This window comes from Perognathus longimembris, chromosome 9, assembly GCF_023159225.1.
Source record: "Perognathus longimembris pacificus isolate PPM17 chromosome 9, ASM2315922v1, whole genome shotgun sequence".
NCBI classification, from domain to species: Eukaryota; Metazoa; Chordata; class Mammalia; order Rodentia; family Heteromyidae; genus Perognathus; species Perognathus longimembris.
The window spans coordinates 45,057,996-45,078,435 of NC_063169.1; the positions used below are offsets into that span (position 1 = coordinate 45,057,996).

General features: G+C 37.2%; 1 protein-coding gene across 1 annotated transcript in view; it reads left to right on the forward strand.

Moving 5' to 3' along the window:
* Positions 1-20,440, forward strand: part of Nkain2 (sodium/potassium transporting ATPase interacting 2) — a 922,696-nt gene that overhangs the window by 885,349 nt on the left and 16,907 nt on the right. Inside the window, exon 5 of the mRNA XM_048354015.1 lies at positions 4,437-4,497. Coding sequence (XP_048209972.1) covers positions 4,437-4,497 — 61 coding nt within the window. The remainder of the gene's footprint in view (positions 1-4,436; positions 4,498-20,440) is intronic.

Here is a 20,440-nt window from a genome sequence, read left to right on the forward strand (position 1 = left end):
CAGGACTGGCCAAATTAATTAATTAATTAATTAATTAAAATAAAATGTAGTTAGTATAAAGGATAGAGAGGGAAAAAAAATACCTCCCACTATTCCATCTTACTGGAAACAGAATCTCAAACTATAATATTTTAACCACTAAGGTGGTTACATTTTTAGATTATTACATTTGAATCTTTCTAAATACTTAACAAAAAGCCTCAGTTCCCTTTTATCTATTAGCTCCAAAGTGAATTTCTGAGACACATGATTGTAATTTGGTTTTGTGAAGGCAAAAGAATTTTAATCTGATTTAGTTATAGAGAGAAAAATATCATTTCCTTTCAGTCAGTAATGATATCAAGATGATATGTAATTCCCTGCCAGGTGAATTATACATGAACAAATCATATTAAATGTATGAAGGTGAAAAGATGAATAAAAATAAAAAGATTTAGGCTTAGCTGTGCTTTGAATGCCAAAGATAAAACAATGGAAACATTTTGTTTTTCCGTAGTGGATAATTGTGTATTAGCCTAATATTATGCCCAAGTGCCTTCTGTTACTATTCTAGCTGTATTTAAAGGGGGATCAAGGAAAAAATATTTCATTTTAGTTGTAAGAACTCAGAACAATAAGAAGCACTATTCTTGGTTTGGTGTCCCTTAAATTACTCTACGCTAAACAACTTCATTGTATTGGAAAATTCCTCCCAGCTCTTCTCTAAGTTCTGGTTGAAAGATGTCCTATCTGCCAGGTGCTGGTAGTTTGCATCTGTGGTCTAGCTACTCAGGAGTCTGAGATTCAAGGATTGCCTTTGAAAGCCAGCCAAAGCAGGAAAGTCTGTGAGACTCTCATCTCCAACTACCAAAGAAAAAAATGTTTTCAAAGCTGGAAATGGGGATGTTATGGCTCAGGTGGTAGAATGTTAGCCTTGATAAGGGATAGGACCCATGACCTGAGTTCAAGCCCCAAGACCAGCACAGTAAGAAAGAAAAGAAAGGAAAGGAAAAGAAAAGTATCATATCTACCTCTCCTGTGCTTTCTATCACTTGTTCTCAAAGCCTTTCTGTCTCTGGGGATCAATCTCAAAACCTACAACCTACTCTGGTAAGAGACTGCCAGTTCTTGAACGAAGCAACACTCTGTCTTAAAGAAAGATACCAGATTATTCCAGGATCAAAGCTGATTAAAGCAAGGAGGCATAGAGTATTAGCATATTTGGTTGGTCAGTGAGAAAATGACTTAAGGAATGCAGGAGGAAACCAACTGGTGTTTGCCAGCAAGTGGAGGAAATAAAGACAAAAGGGAAGCTAAACATCACTTCAGGAAGGAATCATTTCATGAAAAACTGTGATGCTGTTTCCAAGAGCACTCCTTAAACATACTCGGTATGGAAGCAGGAAGGTGAGAATTGTAACCTGGTATACACTGGAAGTCCACAGAATGTGGCCCCATCCTTCCTTCCTGGCTCTGGCTTCTGTTTCTCTAGTATGACAGCCTCAAGTTTTCATCAGATGTAATGCGGACTCTCCTGAACACAATTCATAGCTTTCCTACTTGATGAAAAAAGCCAGTCCCATTTTGCTTGTCTTCTGCAAGGACACAAAATGAGTGACTGCAATATAAATAGCCCAATGCAGAAAAGTACCCATCTACTATTTGTCACTTAGTGAACATACGATTTTCTCTCTTTCTTACAGCTCACATAAATCTACCTCAGGATCACAAATTCTTTAAGGCTGGGACTGTATCTAAATTAGTAGCTGTAACTGAAGACATTTTGGCCTTGTTATAGAGGGACATATGCCAACATCTGGAGATATCTTTGATTATCTCTCAATAGTTGATTGCCTTAGTGAGGCAACTACTGTTTATACAAATGAAAATACAACAGCCTTCAACACAAAGAAGATCTACCCAACCCAAATTTCAATTGCGAAGGTTTAGAAGCCCTGGGATTTTTTTTTTCATCATGGTACTTGCCCAGGTAGCAGTTAGACATTATAAGCACTGACAATTGTTAGAAATGACTTGAATTGCCTTTTCTATAGCTGCATTTTACAAACTGCTCTTGGGAAGTGAAAATTAAATTAGTTACTTACATGGTGTAGGAAAATGAGAAGATAGTAGAGTTTATAAATTTCCATGAATTTGCAGAAAACAAGTTTCCATTTGCATTTAGAGGTGACCAATTTAGGAGCTAATGTTCTATTAATCAGCAAGCTTCTGTAATGAAATGCTGCATGAATTACCTTTATATCAAAGGAGCTCCCTTGGTAGTTACAGAATGCAACTGAATACAATTAAAAGATCACTGATAAGCTGCAAGCAGGTCCTTAGATGCATTCTGGTAGAGTACACTTAATAATCTTAAATCTTGAGACACTCTAATGAGGAGTTTAAACTTACTGGCTCAGAATCTATCAATACTTGTTACCTAGATTTTCATTTCAAAGTAATGAAGTGATGAATAAGGGTTGGAATTTTTTTTTAATGGTGACTAAGAAAAAATTGCTTTATAAATAATTCCACCAGTGCTTAGATATGTAAAGAAAAGATAAATTGTGGATAAAATGGTCATATATATATATATATATATATATATATATATATATATATCTTAATGTAGAAGAGGAAGGTATGGAGTTAGAAGCCAGACCAAGGGATTTGACTAAACTAGCCACAATGAGATCCAAATGCCAACGAAAATGTATCCATGGGACTGGTCCATTTGGCTAACAGAGCACTCTAACATATCCTAGTAGATAAAAGGTTAAGCAGTATTATACACAAATGCACAAATCACTATTTGATTTTGATTATTCAAATCATACTATTTTTTGCTAAAGCCAAATAGGGAACACTAGTTTTTAACGACTACCTTACACGCAAAATATAAGTCTCCTAGTGATGCTCATCATTCTCTTATATAATAATCTATCAGTAATTTCTTGCCAATAGCATGATATATTCAAAGAGAAACATGCTGACTTGATCACTTTGCCAACATATTACTAAAAAGAAAATGATTCTGCTCATATAGTATCGGTAGTATATTCTTCCATTTTCTATAAAATGTGCTAGCTCTAACACTACATTTGGGATGATTACATTCTTGTAATGAGGAGGTATACATTCCTGTTCATTGGGAACCAAACACAAGGACCCAATTGTTTGTGTAGAGAGTAGCCACTGTTACCTCCTTCTTCTCTCCCAGGATAACTATTGTTTTATGCCATCCTACATCTCTTTCTGCCACATCTACATTATTCCAGAAAATACTTTCTTTTTCAAATCCTGTTAAGTTTTTTTAGTGTACCTTGTAACTGGACCACATTTTGTCTCCACATAGTTCTGTACTCTTTAAATAGCTACCAGTGAACCCTCTGACTTAAAAATGTTCCACCCACATCCTGCAAAAGATCATTATCTGTCAGCTAATGAAAAACAACTTCATTAGGCTTATTACAACCGCTCCTTTATTCCCTGTGCATTAGCAGCCTGATTGAAGACTTCAGCCTTTCCTATAGGAAAAATTCCTTTTCCCAAACTCCAATATGATCTTATGGGGTCAGTACTCAACCAGATCATTTCATACCTGAAATGAATAAACTTCCTCAACTGGTCCGATGCTACATTTTTAAGAATTCATTCAAGAGATATCACTCTAAACAAGCAAAAAAAATGATTCTGCTTATCAGGAAATGATATTTGTTTTACTCTCCCAGGGCTTGAAATTTGATTAAGAATTTTTCTACTGATAAGAAGAAAAACAAAACTTGTCTATGTGATTTTCTGCTCATTTACAGGCATCAGTCTCAGTGAACAAGGACCTTCCTGATAGCTGGAAATTTTGTGTGCATGTTTCAGGAAGGATGATGTGTTATATGCAATCCTGAATGATGTGCTTTGTGTTGGTGCTTCTCATGAAAATCATTCCTTGTCTGTTACATGTCATTTTAATTAGACATACTAATACACTGGCTTCTGTTATAGGTGCAGCAAAGTTTTTCTTACATCTTCTTACTTCTATGGATTCTCCTTGCTGTTCTTCCTCCTTAAAGCATTTTCCTGATGTTCAGTTTTGGAATCATCCCTGAATGATGGGAAAATAAAGTAGAAGTCAATTGGCACAAGTGAAAAAAATGCTAAATCCATTCATGAGTGGTCATGGTCTTTTTTTCCTTTATACATGAAGTAATTTTCTTTCAATTGCCTTGTAATTACCAAACCTCACACAAAAACACCGTGGAAAAATAAAGCAATAGACTTATTTACAGTATATTTATCAAGATTTCACTAGAGTCAAGAATCCATACTGGAATCTAGTCTGTTGTACCATTTGGACTTACAAACCTGGTTATAAATCATTCATCTTTGAAAGGCCATTTCCCCAGTGAGATTGAGTACTATTGTCTTTGCCAGAAGTTAAAAGTATCTCTGTTTCATTTCAGCTGGCAGGGTTCATCTACGCCTGTTATGTTGTGAAATGTATAACTGAAGAAGAGGACAGCTGTAAGTACCAAAGCTCTATTCTGTTTCTTTCAACCTCCAAGTTTCTTCCTTATAGCCTTACACCTGGCCATCCTACTCCTCAAACTGTCTCCCTCAACCCACCTGTAATGAAGGGACTATGGTTCTAGAGTCCATCAAACTAAGGCATTTTCAGAAAAGAATTAGCATATTAAAGAAATGCAAATCAGTCATTTTTATTACACACATTTTTCTTTTCACTGAAAACATTTCTAAATGTATTCTGTTTATAACAGTTATAGTAGAGTATACAGAGGGAATAATGAAAATGGAAGTGATTTCTAAATTTTAATTGGTGTCTATTGAATTATACACATTGGCCATTTCCACATATGCATATAGTATACTTTGATTATATTCTCCCCTTCTATTCCTCTTTCTTGTCTTCCTTCTCCCTTTTCTTTTCCTTCCCACCTCCCTCCTGTGAAAGTGGCTTTTAATTTGATTGTTTTCTTTTGTAAACCATTTATTAAATATTAATAGTTAATCAGTTTCAACAAGTACCACAAATCTCAGCAATCAATAATTTATAATAGTTTTTACAATACTCATAAGACGTTGCTTCAGATTAATACTGGAAATTTGTCGCCATGGAGTCACATGTTCACACATTGCTTGCATTCTTACAACTTGATACATATGGCTAAAATTATCACTCTTATCATTGAGGCCATTTGCTTGGTCCAAAGTTTAGACAGTGGTCTCCTTGCCCAAGCTTCAAAATTGCCTTCTACTCTTCTAAGCACAGTTAGGTGGAAGATTTCACTTCTACGTTTTCAACCTACAGATCTGAAAAGATAAGGACTGGAAGAAGAGTTTCTATTCTCTTTAGGTATCACCATAGATGGATGCCCATAAAGCTAAATATTTACTCTGAGAAGAAGTCAAGAGTTGGGAATATTTTTTCTTGAATTCCAAAACTACTACAAGGATTAGGAGATAATGGTATAAAATGGTATAAAATGAGAACTCTCTTCTCTTCTACATAAAGATGCAAAGGAAAGATCTAAAACAAGTTTCTGCTTTACTTTCTAATTGTATTGCAACAAAAAGGTAGTATCAAATGATTAACTTGCAGGAAGCGTTTTTATTCATTCTCACATATGATTTAAATACAACACATAGTTTATATTATTTTATGTGCAAGAAGAAATAGTGGTTCTTTCACTAAGTAATCATTTGTAAAACATTTCTCCATGTATCAAGTGATATGACAATACTAGATTTTAGATAACTATTTAGTAATCTTTTAACTCTAAGAATTTGCCATCTAGTAAGGGAAAATAAAAAATTAATATAACAAAACTGTGCATAATAGGCGAAGAGGACAGAGGAATCAAAAAATACTTATAGAGGATTCTCTTAAACTTAGTCTTATATGAGAAATAGATGCATGTTGGGTAACTGGTGCATGAGCAAGCTGTCCCAGAAGAAAGATGAAAAAGAATTTAACATATTACAGAAAGATTAACGTAAGTGAATTTTTTCCTCATGCTAGAGAAAACCAGAAAAACAAAGGTATTTCTTTAGGAAAGCTAGTGTGAAAGAATAAGGAATCTGAACTTGCTTTATTGTGGTAAAATGGAAAATCACTTGGTAAATAGCTTATAAGAAGAGAATAACATAATTCAGAAATGGAGTTTAGAGCGTTTGCAGTAACATTGTCATGAAGGAGAAACTGGAAGACAGAAATAATATGGTATAATAATTTGAAACTATATGATTAAGTACTAAAATTATGTGCTTGGTGGGGTGGTTCATTACTATGGTACAGAAAAGGGAGACACTGATAGATTCCTAGATATCTGATCTGAATGAATGGGCTGAAAACCCTGGCACTTAAGGAAAGTAGAGTTGGGAGATGATAATTAGTTCAATGTAGATAGATTGAGTTTGCAGAACCTGAAGAAAAGATATCTTAGTACATACTCACCTTAAACACACAAAATTTATTCAAAACTATGAAAAGAAAGATGGAAAAAATTTTAAATGTATGGATTTTACAAATAATGTAAACTCACTCAGATCATACCATCCTGTGTCTATATGCAAATCCTTAAAGAAGGAAGAGTTTACAGCCGAGGTTCAGACAGAAGTTGGATATTCCCTATAATGTAAGGTTTGTTTGCATTTAACAACCATGCCGGAGCAATTCTCTCTTAGATATCACTTCCTGGCCACCCAGGTCTCCCATAGATAATAAATATCTTTCCAGAATATTTCTCTCAAAGGGGACCCTAGAAATACTTTTAAAAGATTTTGAAGCTGAGTAAGTTTGACATTGAAATTTTACATATTGACATCTCTGAGAGTTGTGTCCTAAAACATGTCCAATTTTTCCTAATTTAATTTTGTTTTAAAATTACCTTTGTGAGGTAGAGGACAGACACAGACAAAGATAGAAACAGAAAAAGAGAGTTTCACAGCTTTATTAAACTCTCACTTCCCTGGAGAGAACACAACATGCCATGTTGAAACATTCAGGAAAATCACCAAGGGCAGTCTTAAGACAGAGTGAGAGTGGTTTGTCTGAATGTGGCGTCCTTCGGAAATCCATGTGAAAGAGCATGTGGTTATACAAAGTCTCCAGATGTTTTAAAGTGAGTCAAGTTGACTTGGATCCAGGGACTTTCTGCAGATGTTAAGGCTTCGATTTACAGAAATAATTAATAGAAATCTCACAGATACTAAACAAAGAACCTCTTCATTTAAAAACTGGAAGAGCATTATAATTCCAGAGACTTCAAATCTTAGAGAATTCTATTCTTGATCAAGTGGTCCACACCATGTAAATCCCAGGAGGTCAGAAATCACTAGTATCTTTTGAAAGATTTATGATTTCATGTATAATATTCTTTTCCCAAAAAGCTTCAAAAAACAATGTTTATGTATTTTTACATATTTTGATGAACAACCCTTATTTGTCTTTATTAAGACTTCTCATGGATAAGTCTCCTAATATTAATCTTACTGCTCAGTAGTTTAGATATTTCTTATTTTAATTACCAATTTACAGATCAAGATTAGTAAAGAGCCTTGTGGACATGTTCATTTGGGCTGGTTCTGTGTCCAGTAAGCTTTACAAATCTATTTAAATTAATTTACTTGTAATCATTCACATAGGACATTTAGTTTCTGTTGAGTACAATGCTTTGGTTGGTATTTTTCATATATTATCATTGTCTTAACTGTTTATCTACACATTTACCTTCAGACACTGCCAAGACATCTGACTTCCAGCACGTTAATGTAAAGAAAAGTGGAAGTTTCTAACTTTTGGCAATTGTATGATAAAGAAAAATATCTTAGTCCCTTAAATATCTTGATTGCTAAATCTCATAGAGAAATTAAAATGGTGCCCTCAGCCAGCCCTGTAGTATAGGAAAGGTTTAACATTTATGTAAATACTGAAGGACTGTATGTATCTGCTTTGAACTGCTATGGACTCTCACTGAAGTGTCCTGACTGGGCTAGAGTGGCAAGAGTAGGTGCCATTCACCTGCCCATCAATTTATGTAGGCTTCCATTCCAAAGAACTGTGTGAAGAACAGGTAATAATGATATTTTGGGTTCTCTAACTTATGCTTCAAATGGACTGTACTGATAAGAGCTCAACTATGACAACTGGATGAATAAAGTCATTTTGAAGACTATCTGAAGCTAACCAGCTGCAGGCCCCGTTCTGATTACAGGTGCCATGGCAGGGAGGGCATCCAGGAAGCATCAGAGGAAAAAGACAGAATTCTTCAAGGAGCCACAGAGCAAAGACTCAAATTTGGGCTCCATGAAATAGCAGCAAATAACACCCACGAATTACTGAAAATTTGTTCTCTGTATTTCTCCTTTTAATCATTATTTCATTTACTTTTCCACAGTTCAGTTTAAGCAACATTTATATAGACACTGTATTCATCCATGAGATTTGCTATAACAAAGTACCATAAATAGAATGTATTATACAAAAACAAAAAGCAAAAACAAAATTTACTGCTCACAGTTCTAAGAATGGAAGTCCAAGAGAAAGGTGGCTGCAAAATTAGGGGTTGGTGAGGGCTTATATTTTGGTTCACAGAGGCTATTTATTGTTCTGAGAGCACTAATCTCACATCAGGGTCCTCCAGACTTTATCGCTCCCTAAAAACCCATCCTCCAAATGCTATTACATTGATAATTTGGTTTTGACATATGAAATTGATGGGGACACAAACATTCAAACCATAACAGACACCTTAATGCAACATTTTCACCCAATGGAAAATGGCTGAACCTTGAAGATTCCATCTCTGACCCTTCAGTTATTTAAGCCAGAACTGCAGCCTGGCAAGCTGCCTTGCTAGGAACTCACAGGACATCGCTGCCATCTACTGTGCCTACCAGCCTATGGCACCCTGCTCCCTGAAGCAGAGGCTCCTAAAGAGAAAGACAAGGAGGACACTCCTTATTGTTCTTTGCCCTGTGTAGGGGTGGAATAAAAATACACCACAGTGTGGGAGGCCACAAAAACAGAAACACCAGAAACTCCTGCCTTCACAATTCTTGATGCTGCAAGATCAAGGGCAAGGTGTTAGCTGGATTAGTTTGCCCTGAGCCCTCTTTTCTTGGCTTGTAGGCAGCACCTTCTCACTATTCCCTCTCATAGTTTCCCCCGTGTATCTCTTACTGTTCTTATAACGACTCCAGACCTATAGGATGGGGAGGCCTTGCTTATAATTCTATTTGCTTTTTTAAGACTCCATCTCCAAATACTGTCACACTGGGCATCAAGTCCTCAGAAACTTTTTATTGTGGAGCTACACATTTCAATCCATAATATATCATATCATATCATCACACACACACACACACACACACACACACACACACACACATACTAGGTAGTTCCAGAATGTTTGAAAATGACTATAAGGTATAGAATGGCAATGGCTTCAGTTTGCTGATCCATCTCATGCTAGTGGTAAAGGTTTTGGGGGACTGCTTGCTTATGGCCCCAAGGTAGGGGTTCCTAACCAGCGCCTCAACTGTGGCATGATCCTACTTTTCGATGAGTAGTTACTCATGAGAAAGAAAAAAAGAGATGATACGCCTTAACCTCCCACCCAACTTGAGCAGAGCAACTATTGCAACAAAGTTTTGCCTATGTGTCCAGCAATTTGTCTTAGGAGAAAATACTTCCTGCAGGAAAGCAGGCATCCTTGCTGTGCTGTCTTTGTGGCAGAGATCTTTGCTGTATCATCTGTCACTGTCCATGCTGAGTGTTCCTTATGGCCTCAAGTCTTTTCTATTTCCTTCTACTTGTTCTCTCTTACAGTATTGTGTAAAAGAAATAAAATGTTCAGATTTCCTGCTAGGGTGTACCTTTTATCATATATGTAGCTCGTCTCCTTCATTTAGTCCTCAGTGCTTCAGCACAGCAGTGGGCTGTACACTTCAGGGATAAAACTAAGAATGGATCTCTCAGCTTCGGTGTTGTTAGTAACTGAAAGAAATCTATGCATCCACTGAAAATATCACTGATTCCTGATAGAAAAACAATATGTGTTCTTTTAAGATTTCTACATTTTTATTGTCCTATTAAAAATATTTTCCTTAATAGTTAAGCTAAATCTACAAGTCAGTCCTCTTCTAAATTAATCCATATTTTTTCTAAATGCAATTGCCTTTTCCCACTTATGGGTTCTGTGCCCATAGACTCAAACAAATGCCAATCAAAAATACTTAGGGGGGCTGGGGATATAGCCTAGTGGCAAGAGTGCCTGCCTCGGATACACGAGGCCCTAGGTTCGATTCCCCAGCACCACATATACAGAAAACGGCCAGAAGCGGCGCTGTGGCTCAAGTGGCAGAGTGCTAGCCTTGAGCAGGAAGAAGCCAGGGACAGTGCTCAGGCCCTGAGTCCAAGGCCCACAACTGGCCAAAAAAAAAAAAAAAAAATACTTAGGGAAAAAAATTTGCATTTGTATTAATAGGCACAGATTTTTTTTTGTTTTTATCAATGGTACCTAAATAAAGGAGCACAATTATTTATAGAGAAAGAGATAACGTCAATATACGGGAGGATGCTATAGGCTTTTTACAAATACTAGGTATTTTGTCTAAGGTCCTTGAGCATTTGTGGGCTTTTCATATACATGGGAAGGTCCTAAAATAGAACTCTCATATATACTGAAAAATTACTATAGTCATTATCTTTCTAATAGAGTTTAATATATTTGAAAATTTTAGTAAGTATTAAAAACATCTGGAAAGGGGCTGGGGATATAGCCTAGTGGCAAGAGTGCCTGCCTCGGATACACGAGGCCCTAGATCGATTCCCCAGCACCACATATACAGAAAACGGCCAGAAGCAGCGCTGTGGCTCAAGTGGCAGAGTGCTAGCCTTGAGCGGGAAGAAGCCAGGGACAGTGCTCAGGCCCTGAGTCCAAAGGCCCAGGACTGGCCAAAAAAAAAAAAAAAAATCTGGAAAAATATGTAGAATGTAATTTTTAAAAATAGTGTTCTAAGGGATTTATTTTGAAGGCAATATTGAAAAACAAACTGTACATGTTAGATCCAACTAAGTACAAATCAAAATCTGTCCTGCATACTATGAAACTAGGTGGCCTAGGAATAAAAGTCACACTCCAATCATGGAGTGATTCCAGTCATGGAATCTTTCATTTGAATTGAAAACCACAGAGAATTATTCACTTCTCTGAGGATAATTTTCTGGTATTTTTGTTGATTTGCGTCTTCTAAAACCTGCTGTCATACACTTCTCTTTTTTGAACTCCCTTTTGCATGTTTGATTATTCCTTTGGTTAGTCAGGAATATCAAGTTTGAATGTAATTCACATATTACCACCTGTGGAAAGGTCAGTCATGGAGCAAAGATGTATACTCTTCCTTAAATAAAACACTGTTTCTTCCTGCATATGGAGGATTGAGAATTTCCTGAAAAATGTATAGGAATTACACATAGATAGAAAAGGAAAAGAAGAAAACCAAATAACACAATTATTGTTTTGGTATGTCTCCTTGGTTTTGTTCTTTCCTTTCTTCCTTTTTTCCTTCCTTGCATTCTCCCTTCCTTTCCCCTTCCTTCTTCTATTTTTGTCTCTCCATCTGTTATCTGTCATTCTTCCTCTCTGATTATTTGGCCTACAAAATTATACATTATGTTTGTTAACCTGAGCTTACTTTATTATTTACAAATCACTCTCTAAACATAACCTCAGAAGTGGCCATTGACAGTTCAGAAAACCTACCATGTTTGTTGGGTACCTCATTGGCACAGTTACGAGTTATATATGTGTTTTTCATTTATTGAGTATTATAATAAAACAATCAAATGGAAGCCTAATAGATCACTAGTATATTATTGTTTATATAGACTTGAAAGTGACTTGGGGAAATCATCTTGTCTCTGTCTGCTAATTTCCCATCAAACAAAAAACTTTGTTTCTCTCTGAACAGGATCACATGTCATTAAAGCCTATACTACAAACTTTGAATGTGGTTGATCTGCAGCTGTGCTCTGCAGAATTCTAGTGAGGACAAACTGGAGATCTCACTTCCTCCTCTCCCTCACCCCACAGAAGCCTTGCACTTCCTTTCCTTTTGTTCTTCCGGAATAATTTTTTTATTATTATTAAATTTTCATTGTCAAACTGAGGTACAGAGAGGTTACACTTTCATACATTAGGCATTGGATACATTTCTTGTACTGTTTGTTACCTCCTCCCTCATTCTCCCCTCCCCCCTCCCCCTTTCCCTTTCTCCCCCAGGAGTTGTTCAGTTCATTTACACCAAACAGTTTTGCAAGTATTGCTTTTGTAGTCGTTTGTCTTTTTTTACCCTGTGTCTCTCGACTTTGGTATTCCCTTTCTATAATCAAAATGGCAATATTGCCAAAGGCTATCTACAAATTCAATGCAATACCCATTAATATCCCAACACCATTTTTTAATGAAATAGATGAAGCAATCCAGAAATTCATATGGAACAATAAAAGACCTAGAATAGCAAAAACAATCCTAAGCCGAAAGAACAGTGCTGGAGGAATTACAATACCAAACTTCAAGCTGTATTATAAAGCTATAGTAATAAAAACAGCTTGGTATTGGCACCAGAACAGGCCTGAAGGCCAATGGAATAGAATTGAATACCCAGAAATAAGCCCACAGAACTATGCCTACTTAATCTTTGAAAAAGGAGCTAAAAAAATAGTCTGGGAGAAAGATAGTCTCTTTAACAAATGGTGCTGGCAAAACTGGTTCAACACATGCAACAAACTAAAACTAGATCCTTATATATCACCCAGCACCAAAATCAATTCCAAATGGATCAAAGACCTTGAAATCAAAACACACACCCTGAAAACACTAAAGGAAGGAGTAGGAGAAACACTTGGGCTCCTTGGCACAGGACGGAACTTCCTTAACAAAGATCCAGAAATGTGACAAATCAAAGAAAGGATGGACAAATGGGACTGCATCAAACTCCAGAGCTTCTGCAAGGCAAAGGGCATAGCTTGCAAGATAAACAGAAAGCCCACAGATCGGGAAAAGATCTTTACCAGGCATACAACGGACAAAGGCCTCATATCTAAAATATATGCAGAACTAAAAAAAATTACATTCCTCCAAAACAAAACTGCAAAGAACCAATAGCCCTCTCAACAAGTGGGCTAAAGACTTAAAAAGAGACTTTTCTGATGAGGAAAAGAGAATGGCCAAGAGACGTATGAAAAAGTGCTCTACATCACTGGCCATAAAAGAAATGCAAATCAAAACAACATTGAGATTCCATCTTACCCCAGTAAGAATGTCCTATACCAAGAAAACTAACAATAACAAATGTTGGAGGGGATGTGGCCAAAAGGGAACCCTACTTCATTGTTGGTGGGAATGTAAACTGGTTCAGCCACTCTGGCAAGCAGTATGGAGATTCCTCAGAAGGCTAAACATAGAGCTCCCCTATGACCCAGCAGTCCCACTTTTGGGCATCTACCCAAAAGACCACAAACAAGAACACACTAAAGCCACCAGCACAACAATGTTCATAGCAAGAAGAGTTCTTTTGAACTCTGAATTTTTCTGAACTATGATGGAAAACTACCACCCCACTGCTCTATTTCAGCACCCTGATTTTATAGACCCAAAAACTTCAATCACTTATTCAAAATCATGGAATTCACTTGTGTATTTCTAACATCCAGTGAAATACATGCTTACTCTCCCAAGATACCATCAGAATTCACACCTATCTGATAATTCCCTTCCATATCCTCAGCATCCCACTGATCTCTACAGGTAGGAAAACTCACTAGTTCTTGAGAAGTAAGAAAAATAGTCAATTCTCTCTACATACACATACATACATACATACATTTTTTAACTGTATGGAAACTAATAAGAAAGTGATATCTTTTTCAACCTTAGTTTATTTTAAGTAAACGAATAACCAATTAGAATAAAGTACTCTTGGCCATTTGTAACCTTATAGAAGAAAAGGTAATACTAAACGTGTGCTGATGTATATCAGCATCTATATATTTCATATATATGTATATGAAAATAAGGCAGGATAAGTGATTAACACCTGAGACACATGCTTGCATATGCATATGCCTCCTGTCAATCACATGAGAGTTCCTATTAGTGAAAACAATGCTCTCCAACAGTGTGATCCACTGCCTCCAAAATTAGCCAGTACTGATTTTTTTCAGCCAACAATTATATTTTCCCCTCTTGCTGAGACCTGTGAGAAAATCTATATGCTCTATTCATGAATTAGGATATTAAAATTAGAAGTTAAGAATGGTTTCTTCAAAAATAATTGTGCTATCTCCATTTTCTTATACTGCTTGTTACACACATGCATAAATACTATATTTATCTTTACATAATTTGAGTCAGAAATACAAGGAGAAATAAACTGATTTGTAATCTGGAGAATCACTGTTGAGATAAGGACATTTAGAAAAGCAGAGGAGGACTTTTATTCAGCATGCATACAGGTGGTATTTCATGCTGAAAGGATTTCTAGCTGTGTGAACTAAAGTTATCAGGTAGATGAAGAGTGTTCAAGTTGTTTGAATCAGCTTCAATCAAAAGCCTATGAATGGATAGGGAATACGTAGTGACATTTACCAAAATGACTGAAAGAAAAATCTTCCATTTTGATCATTCACTGTCTTCCAGTCAACTATACTGGGTGGCTTGCACTTTGTTAACACATCAGCTTGCTCTACACTTGCATAGATAATGGAAAAACGCAGGGAATAATACAGCCAAGTTGAAGAAAAACAAGACTTGTCTTTTAGCACCGTCATATTAATGTATGTGCTCACAAAATAAAGCTGCTGAGATTCCTCGGTCCCATCTCCCAAGAACAAATGACAGCAAGACAAAGAGCTGGCAGAAGAAACTGAACTTCTCTCTCTCCCAAAGCCCTGGAGGTCAGAGACATGCTGAGCAGATGACATTCAAAGTTAGTCTTTTGATAAATGATGTTGGCTGGTGAACAGTTGTGCTTTCGTTTTGCAAGTGTGATCTTAAAGAAACAGAAGGCTGAGCTTAGACTTCTCTTTCTTAACAGCAGGAGGACTGAGAAACCTGAATCTGTAAGGATGGCCGCCAGGTCTGAAAAATCAAAACATCTGAAGAGAGTTAGCCTTACATACAGGCTCTGAAAGAATGTTATGCCAAGATGCAAGCTGTCCCCTGTGACTTTTTAATGAGATTGTTCTAGCAGAGCCCAGAAGAAAGCCAAGATTGGCTGGTATTGTGTGGCAGGGAGTGAACAAGAAACAAACTGAAAACTCACAGGAGGTACAGTTTGTTTAAATAATAGAAGGTAATTAGGCTAAAGACAAAAATCAGTGATGGCATTTTATAATTACAATTAATTTAAAGGTTAATTTCCTTTGGTGTGAAAATCTTATTTAAAACATTTACCAGGAAGGGAAATTAGGATGTTACTATCAAGAGGCATACAGAGCTTCTGGGAATGTATTCCTATTATCACTTGAAAATTAGGTTAGGTCTGGAGTAGCAATTTCAGTCCATTTTTATGTATAATAGGTAGTGGCCAAGCCAACAGCCAGTAGGGTTGACTGGGACAGGCAGTGGTAAATTTGCATGTGTTTGTTTGTTTGTTTGTTTATAGAATTGATTACAAATGTTCCCAACAAAGGATCCTTGTTTTTACATGAACAATCCTGACACAAAGGACAATTGGATATGGGTTGCTGCCTCTGTAACTAATGAAGTTGATGTTTGAAGAATTCCCAAGAGTGGGACTGCAATGGGAAGCTCACAGGCATGTGTCTGTACCCCACTGTCACTCAGTTAAATTGAATGGTGCAGTTCTTGTATAGGCCCCAAACCTGTCCATCCCACTGTCCTCTCCCAGGCCCTACTTTCAATCTCAGTTTTCCCATTGAGAATTGTCTAGGCCTCAGGTCCCAAATGCCATATGCGGTCCACTTCTGTTTCTAGGAAGACTGGTTCCAGGATGCCCTCCTCTACTGACATCCTATTTGTAGTTACCAAAATATGTGGATGCAGAAATCTCTTCCAGTAAATGGCATCATATTTGCATATAACCTACACTCAACTTGGAGTGTGTTTTACATCATCTCTGGGTTACTTATAATACCCAACATAGTATAAATGTTATGGAAATGGTTGCAATTCTGCATTGTGTAGGGAATAAGAAGAAGAAAATATGTTTGGTATAGACATAATATTTTCTTTCCCTAGTGTTTTTAATCTGTGGTTGTTTGTATCTGGGGATGTAGAATTTGTGGCTGTGGAGGACATGTGTGTAAATTCTATTCTGCAGGTTGTATCCCTGGAAACTTAAGTAAATGCACAACAGTATCAGCCAAGTGGGTCTAACTCCTTCGTGCTCATTGCTTCTGTTCACTTTGCATAGCTTGTCTTGAATATTTTTGTTGCCACCATTGATATATAAACCAATTTCAAATGAATGGAATTGAGTGAAACCAGAGTGCTATGAAAAATATTAACAATTGCTTTATTGAGTCCCCTAATTTTCAAGTCAAAGAAAGGGACACTGGCATTAAAGTCAGAAACAGGACCAAAACCTGTATCTCCAGATGCTCCTTTTCTCATTGCTTCACCCTGATTCTTGAGACAAATGCTTTCAACTAATTATTGGGAGGTCAATCTGTGCCAGGTACCATGGATAAAGCATGGAAACAAGTAGATATCACCTATACTTTCACAGTGTCTACAGTCCATTATACAATTCCCAGGAGAAAGGAGACTATCAGTGAGGCATGACGGGAGTTCACACAAGGAAAGCAGAGCTGCTGTAGATATGTACTCCAATTCAACTCATGTAGTTTACAAGAACATAGTACTTCAAAAGGATATGCAGAATTTAGGAAAAGATGGGCCTCTTCACACCAGAATAATTCTAAATATTTTCATTGAACTCAAAATAGCAAGTCTAGTTTCAATCTGCCCCAGTGTTAGACAGTAATCACTGAACATTCTGTTTCCCAAAACTGCTACCTAATAAGGTGAATAATTTAGGCTCCAGAGTTTTGTGATTATTCTAATTTTTTGTTCTCTGTTGGCTGCAAAATTATATAAAGATTATGTTGGCAAAAAATTACAAGGTGATGAATATTTCTCCAATGGTAGGGTATAGCCTGGACATTTTTTCTCTAAATATGTATATATTCATGTGTCCAGAATCCTAATTAGAACTGCTGCATTTAAATAGGCTATGCATTCTAAATATATCCTGAATGCCAGCTGAGAAGGCATGCCAAATCTCATCTAACTAGCTCACCTATAGCTTCTGATAACTACTCCTTCCAATTTTTTCTGAAAGCAATTTTTTTCCTGAAAACAATTCTAATGGGTGAACAAAACAGACTAGGGAATCCAATCCATTCAAATGGCATGACAGATGGTGAGCCCAGATACACTGACAGTGACATTGGCTTAGTAGTTTTATAATATTCTACATGCTTCTCTACATTTTTAGAAAGATAAGTAGATACCTAATCTCCTGACATTTGCTTATAATTTCTTCACCTTCTCAGGTCTTGCCCTCCATGATATCATTTACTTCACCTACCTCTACTTTGCACAATATCCTTCCCTTCACCTACCTATCCTTTGTTATCTTCATCCTGGAGGCTGTACTTTAATCACTTTCACTCTGGTTGAAGGGAGCTTGGATCCACCACTGCCTCAGAAATTCTCTGCCTAACTGGTAACTCTTAACTTTTCTTTTCTTTTGTCCAGTCCTGGGACTTGAACTTGGGGCCTCAGCACTGTCCTGGAGCTTCTTTTGCTCAAGGCTAACAATGTACCACTTGAGCCACAGCACGACTTCTGGGTTTTTTTTGTTTTTGTTTTTTTTTCTGTTCATGTGGTACTAAGGAATTGGACCCACGGCTTCATGCATGCTGGGCAAGCATTCTACCACTGAGCCACATTTCCCAGCCCAGACTCTCTTACCTTTTCTTACTCCTTGTTCTCCTGCCTCCTTCCTAAAATATTTTCCTCTGGAAGCAGATGGTCCTTATGCTTTACATCCGACTATCCATCGCCTGCCTCCATGAGTTGCATGGCATTAGTACTTTCACAGGCATAGCTGAAGTCCTTCCTCCCTTGTACTTTTCTCATATTATGATTTCCGCATCCATACCTGATGAGGCTCAGATTTCAGTTCCTCCATTTCTAATCCTGGGTGGCTGTAGGTTGTTAAAGAATGTCTCTAACCCCAGCTGCAAAGGTGTGCTCACCAGGTTCAAATGGATGCTGACTCCTGCTCAGCAACCCTTTCTCTTTCTTGTCAACAGTGGGTTCCATCCTCCACAGAACCTGTTCCAAGTCTTTTCAGTCCCCTTAAGCCAACTACTCAAATCTGAGAATGTCAAGACTATCCACCATAAACTCCTTTAACTCCCCCATCACCACCACTAAACCTCAACCACTCTCTAGACTGGAAAACATTGTTCTTGTGTCCTTGAAGCCCTGAAGAAATCTGAGAGGAACCCATAGGAACTTCTGCTTTGACTTTCTGCCTAATCCAGGATGACCAGCTCTCACAGTCTCTAATCTTGTTGGCTTCATTAGATGGTTCTTTGTCTTCTTATACATCACACCTGTACAGACTACACACAAGAACAGCCCTAGCTTCTTTCAGCCTTTTCTGATAATGTATAGGGAGATTTTCAAAAATATCTGTACTATGGACACTCAGTTATATAAAGTTGAGTTTTTAACATAAAATATCTTCCTCTTGTCTACATTGTGTTACATGATGCTTGTCAGACTAAGGTACCCTAAGGAAGTAGGAGCATCTCCATAAACTTTCCTCTGTTCCCAGCTTTTGCCTGACCATTCCATACAAAATTCTAGTAAACTCTGGTACAGAGTTCTCTACTCTGAACTTTCTTTTCATCTATCGTACTAGCTGGAAAAATTCTAATTTCAATAGTAAAATCCCAAATAAGTACTTTATAATTCAAGTCATTATTCTTTTTTTAATTTAATTTATTCATTTATTGAACACAAATTTTTTGACAAGGTGTTGTGCAAAAAGGGTACAGTTACATAGTAGGACAGTGTGTACATTTCTTGTGATATCTTACACCCTGTTTTTCTATCCCTTCTCCAGGACAGGTAGACATATATACAATATACAATGTATCAAGAACATATACAGTAGCCACATGGCCACGCCCAAGAAAGTTCGCCTAGGGCTTTAAATGTAATGTCGATATTAGACAATATGTCGACAGTAGTCTTATATGAAAGTACATACATAGCTTTTGAGCTATTGTATTCCCCTGAGAGGTCAATTTTTGACCTTTATATGTTGAGTAATTGTTTGGTTTTAGTTACATACTGTTGGGTCACTGCCCCAATCCTGTGGGGAATACTATTTGACAAGCAGTTTTTGGTTTCACAGACTTGGCCTCTACTGTCTCTCCGTCTCCCTTTCTTAACAGTCATATATCAGGGAGATCATGCCACTTTGTTTTCTGTGTTCTAGGCTTCTCTCGCTCAACATTATTTGTTCGAGTTCTGACCATATCCCTGCGAATAACAATATTTCACCATTCCTAATCGCTATGTAGTATTCCATTGTGTATAAGTACCATATTTTTTGGATCCATTCGTTTGTGGAGGGGCATCTGGGTTGTTTCCACATTTTGGCTATTGTGAATTGTGCCGCGATAAACATGGAAGTACAAATGTCTTTTTGATATCTTGGGGTTTGCTGTTTAGGATAGATGCCTAGGAGTGATATGGCTGGGTCATAGGGTAGGTCTATGTTGAGCTTTTTGAGAAACCTCCATATGTTCTCCAAAGTGGTTGTACTAATTTGCACTCCCACCAACAATGGAGAAGGGTTCCTCTTTCCCCGCACCCCCTCCAGCATTTGTTGTTGCCTGAGTTCAGAGTATAGGCCATTCTAACTGGGGTGAGGTGGTATCTAAGGGTTGTTTTTATTTGCATTTCCTTTACTAGCAGGGATGTTGAGCATTTCCTCATGTGTTTCTTTGCCATTTTTATATCTTCTCTTGTGAAGTCTCTCTGTAGCTCCTTTACCCATTTCCTAATAGGTTTATTGGGCTTGGAGGGGCTTAGTTTTTTGAGTTCTCTGTAGATGACAGATATCAGGCCTTTGTCTGTTGCTGTGCTGGTAAATATCCTTTCCCATATCATTGGCTGTCTTTCTATTTTGGTGGCTATGTCCATAGCTGTGCAGAAACTTTTTAACTTGTAGTAGTCCCATTTGTCGAGTCTTTCCCCTATTTGTTGTGCCCCTGGGACTCTATTCAGGAAGTTCCTTCCTGTGCCTATAAGTTCTAGCGTCTTTCCTACTCTGTCCTTCAGTAGTTTCAAGGATTCAGGCCTTATATTGAGGTCCTTGATCCATTTTGAGT